At 49.0% G+C, this 4,341-nt stretch overlaps 1 protein-coding gene across 1 annotated transcript; it reads right to left on the reverse strand.

The window, feature by feature from the left end:
* Positions 1–2,724: 2,724 nt before the first annotated feature.
* LOC121837001 (uncharacterized protein K02A2.6-like) lies at positions 2,725–3,659 on the reverse strand. The gene has a single exon (XM_042292202.1). It carries the CDS (start codon positions 3,568–3,570, stop codon positions 2,725–2,727), a length of 846 nt encoding a protein of 281 aa, XP_042148136.1. The 5' UTR covers positions 3,571–3,659.
* Between the last annotated feature and the right edge of the window lie 682 nt (positions 3,660–4,341).

The raw sequence follows: 4,341 nt of genomic DNA on the forward strand, positions 1-4,341 counted from the left end.
GGCGTAGCGGCGTTATCTGGTCCTGACTAAAGCGACTGGATCTTGATAAAGGGGCGCCAAGCTCTCCATATGATCTCTATCTTGGCTCATTAAACGAGCAATTTCTCTTTGACCTCTCCATTCTTCATGAACCGATCTCAATTCGCTCGCGACGGGTAGCTTTCTAGATAGGCAGTGTCTATTCTGCCGGCAGCCGGCAGAATAATTTTTCCGAAATTCTACCGGCAGTCACCTCCGGCGCGTGTATCAGTGGGGAGCTCGTTAACATAGCCCCCCCCCTCCCCCTCCTTTAGCGGCGACAGTCTGCGGCTGCTCATTAGAAATATATTGGCCTATTTGGCCCACCAGTACCACCGCATCGCGGCAGCGTGTCGGCCGGCCCAAGCCCCGCTGTCCTCCATTCACCCCCAAAAAGGAAGTGTTTCGTCAACAACATTCGTGTTTTTTTGTTGTTTTTTTTTGTGTTCTTTTTTCAGTGTTAATTCTAAAAGAGAGATGTCGTAAATATCGCCTAATACCTCAACAAAAAACAAAATTCCGAAAAAAAAAAAAAAAATCCCTCGAGGGATTGAACTAAGATCCTGCTGCGTATGAGGCGCACATCTTACCCACTGAGCTAATCCACATAGGCGTGTTTACAATCCGTTTTATACGAGACCCAATACGCGACTACTGCCGGCACTTTTTCCCCCCGGTTATTCTGCCGGCTGCCGGCAGAATAGACACTTCCTTCTAGATACGTTTCTTGTATACCAAGATTTTGCTATACACACACCGGCCAAACAAGCGTACATCTTCGTACCATCACCACATGCGGCGTCGGTGCTTGGAGGCTTAAAAATATAATTTTCCTGTATTGAAATACGCACGAAGAACAATATAACTGAAAAATATTCGCGGAGATGGTCATGATTGATAAGTTGATTGCATACACAGTGCCAAATACGCTTATATTGGCGCGGAACGTTTTCAGCATGATGATGCTCCGTGGTGATTTTGGAGTGACTGGATTAGAACTCGAAGCTTCGAAGATTTGAAGGGCCGAAATGGGGATTGCCATAGCAACGGAGACCTATTATTAGCCAATCGGCTTGGTCCTCTGCATGTTAGTATTTGTTTGTGTTCGGCCGGCTGGGAGGAAAGGCAATGGCGCCACCTTTCCAGGATCCAGGGACTTTAGTCGTGGCCTGCTCTCCTCCCGAGCCTAGGGCATCTTGTCACCCTCGTCAGTCAGTGAGCGCGTGACATGCTCGGATCGTCACTAGAGGCGCCGGCTGGCAGCACGGTGGCTGATCTTGAGTGATCCGAGAACGCGCCTTATTTCGATGATGACACGAGACCAGTCGGAGCTTGAAAACGCCCTTGCGTTTCCGTGCCATGGAAGAGTGGCTGTTTGGGCTTCTTGGTTGTTCATTTCATAAAATTTGTGCGTGAGCAGCAAAGACCAGGACGTTCATGTCGTTTTTTCTCATCGTCCTCGTTTTTGCTGGGCACGCCCACGTTTTATGAAGTGCCTGATAAACTCTCTTTGTCAATCCTATCAAACGTGAGAGCGATGCGTCCTGCTCCAGTACTATACTACGTGCAACTGCTAAGTAACTGCAGCCTGCTGGCGCCACGCTACGGTAGGTGTTCCCGAGAAATAGACATCACCAGCCGCGCGCTAGGGGTGTAGCCCGACACAACCCATTCCCGTTTGAACCCGTCCCGTTTCGACCGATTCCCGAAACGACCTTTCCCGCTTGAACCTGTCCCGTTTCAACCCGTTCCCGAAATGCCCTTCATATTTAAACTCGTAGCCTTGACATATTTTACGTTTGAATTTGTCCCGTTTGAACCCGTTGGTTTAAAACCCTGCGCATCTCAACCTCTTCGCAAAAAGTGTCCATCGTTCTAATCCTGGTTAGCGCAGTTTTTCTGCTTAAGACTATGTCCCGAAATCATGTTAATGCAAATAATGCAAAAGTGCAGGCGAGCAATTCGGTTACTTCGTGAAATATTTTTGCTTGTAAACGTATTCTTAAAATATGCTATACTTTCAGACATGCTTCAACGAAATATATTTTTACTTGAAGAACTTAATATATTTCTTTCAAGATGGTCCCCAAAACGCGTAACTACGAAATGGACTATGTACACTACGCGACAACGTTACCACGAACACGATCTTGGCGATTTTTCGAATTTTACTTCGAAATGGTATTAGAAGGTACCACATTTTACCGCTTAGGTTAGTGGCCCAAATGAGCACTTCCAAACACACTAATAATATTGATGGCAGTCTTGTGATTTTTTTAGACAAACAGCTAAAACCAACAATCACTTGTTCGCGCTGACGGTTTCGCGCTCTGTACAATCACAGGGAGCTTTCGTTGACTGTTTTCGACGTCACGCGACGCTCCTCCACAACCCGTTACGATACCCAGAACTCTACAGTCAAGGCCATCGGCGCGCAGGCGCAGTGGCGGCTTCTTCGTTGCGGAGGGCTTAGCGAAAAAGGAAACTGTATCGTTCTTGTGTGGGCTGGTAAGAATAGACAACTCGGGTATCAGGATAACAATGCTTTGGTTTATTCCGTGTTGTTACTTATATAGCCGAAGGTGGAAAGGGGTTAGTGTAGTAGAGGACAAAGGAAAGGCACGTGGCAATGGAGCATCCAGATAGCTTGTCCGCCTTGATCTGATACGATACATCCTCCTTCCCAACGGTCGTTCACCGCTGAGCTCAACACCTCTGGCTCGTTTGCTGGAAGATCTCGTCATAACCCAATCGCTCCGGAGGCCGCTTCTGTCGTGTTGTCCTTCGCGGTGGCTGAACCGTTGGCTGCTGAGCTGCCGCTTGTAGAGTCGTCGTAGTTGCCGTTTGTAGAGCCGTCGTGATGGTTGGCGCTGTGGATGTCATTCCGTGTGATGAGGCCCGGTCGTTGTCCGAATCTTCGTCGTCTGACAAGTCGACCTCGCATTCTTCCTTCGTCGCTAAAAGGTGTCGACGGTTGCGCCGAAGTACGGTATTATTCTCCGTACGCACGTAAAAGGAACGCGGCCCGGCTGATCCAACTACCTTGGCTTTCCGCGCCCATGACGCTCCATTCAGGCGTACCACGTCGTCGTTTTTAAGGCGGGGCAGCACCCGCTCGTTGTGGCCTGTCTGTCGGTGTTTCTTGACCCGTATCACAGGAAGGGGATCGAAGTCCGGCACGGGTGTGCGCAGCCGCCTTCCTTGCAGCAGCTCGCCAGGAGACCGACCATCTTCGACAGGACATGCCCTGTAATTTAATATGCCAAGCCAAAAGCATTCGTTTGCAACTTTCGTTTTCTTTAAGATGCGTTTGATTATTTGTACACCCTTTTCCGCGAGCCCGTTAGATTGGGGGTATTGCGGGCTGGATTTCACATGTTTGAAATCGTAATGCTTTGCAAACAGCGCGAACTCGTGGCTGCTAAACTGTGGGCCGTTATCTGAGCATACCTCCGTTGGGATGCCGTATCTCGAAAATATAGCACTCAGTCTATCAATAACCGAGGTGGCTGTTGTGTCGGGTAGGAGCTCCACCTCTGGGAAATTGGACATCGAATCGTAAACACACAGATAGTGTCTTCCGGAATACTGAAAGAGATCGACACCGACACGGTACCATGGTTGAGTGGGCGTTGGTTGTAGAATCAGAGGCTCTGGTGGTTGCTTATAGGCATATGTTCTGCAGGTCGGACAGCTTTGGATCAACGACTCGATGTCAGAGTTTATGTTCGGCCAGTAGACTAATTGCCTAGCCCTAGCTTTGCATTTTACCGTGCCAAGGTGGCCTGCGTGAATCCTCTTTAACATCTCTCTGCGCATGCTCGTGGGAATTACTACTTTCGTTCCTTTCAAAAGTATGCCGTCTACTACTGAAAGTTCGGCGGCAACCGATTTCAGCGCCCCTTCCACTTCGTCTCCCCTCCCGAGCTTTCGTAGTACTACGCTAAGATACGGATCAGTAGCGGTTTCGTGTGCAAGTTTCGCAGCCGTTTTTTCACTTACGAGTCCTGATACGACTGTGACGGCGTGAATTTTTACGTCGCCCGTGTCGGCGGCCCCCTTGTTCCCAGGAGCAGGAGATCGAGAGAGCATATCAGCCAAGGCCATCTGCTTGCCAGGAACAAATATCAACGTGTAATCGTATTTGAGCAATCGTAGGAAAAAACGTTGCACTCTTGGCGGCATATCGGCTATGCCTTTCCTAGATATGTTTATCAGCGGGCTGTGGTCGCTCTCGAGTATGAGTGGGCGACCATACACAAAATGGTTAAACTTTTCGCAACCGAAAACCAACGCCAAAGCCTCTTTTTCAATTTGCGAATA

This window comes from Ixodes scapularis, unplaced genomic scaffold (genome assembly GCF_016920785.2).
Source record: "Ixodes scapularis isolate PalLabHiFi unplaced genomic scaffold, ASM1692078v2 PGA_scaffold39__5_contigs__length_11793443, whole genome shotgun sequence".
Taxonomy (NCBI): Eukaryota; Metazoa; Arthropoda; class Arachnida; order Ixodida; family Ixodidae; genus Ixodes; species Ixodes scapularis.

Bases quoted from the DNA above. Each gene is read 5' to 3' on its own strand.
- LOC121837001 (XM_042292202.1), bottom strand. From the start codon at position 3,570: ATGTCCAATTTCCCAGAGGTGGAGCTCCTACCCGACACAACAGCCACC.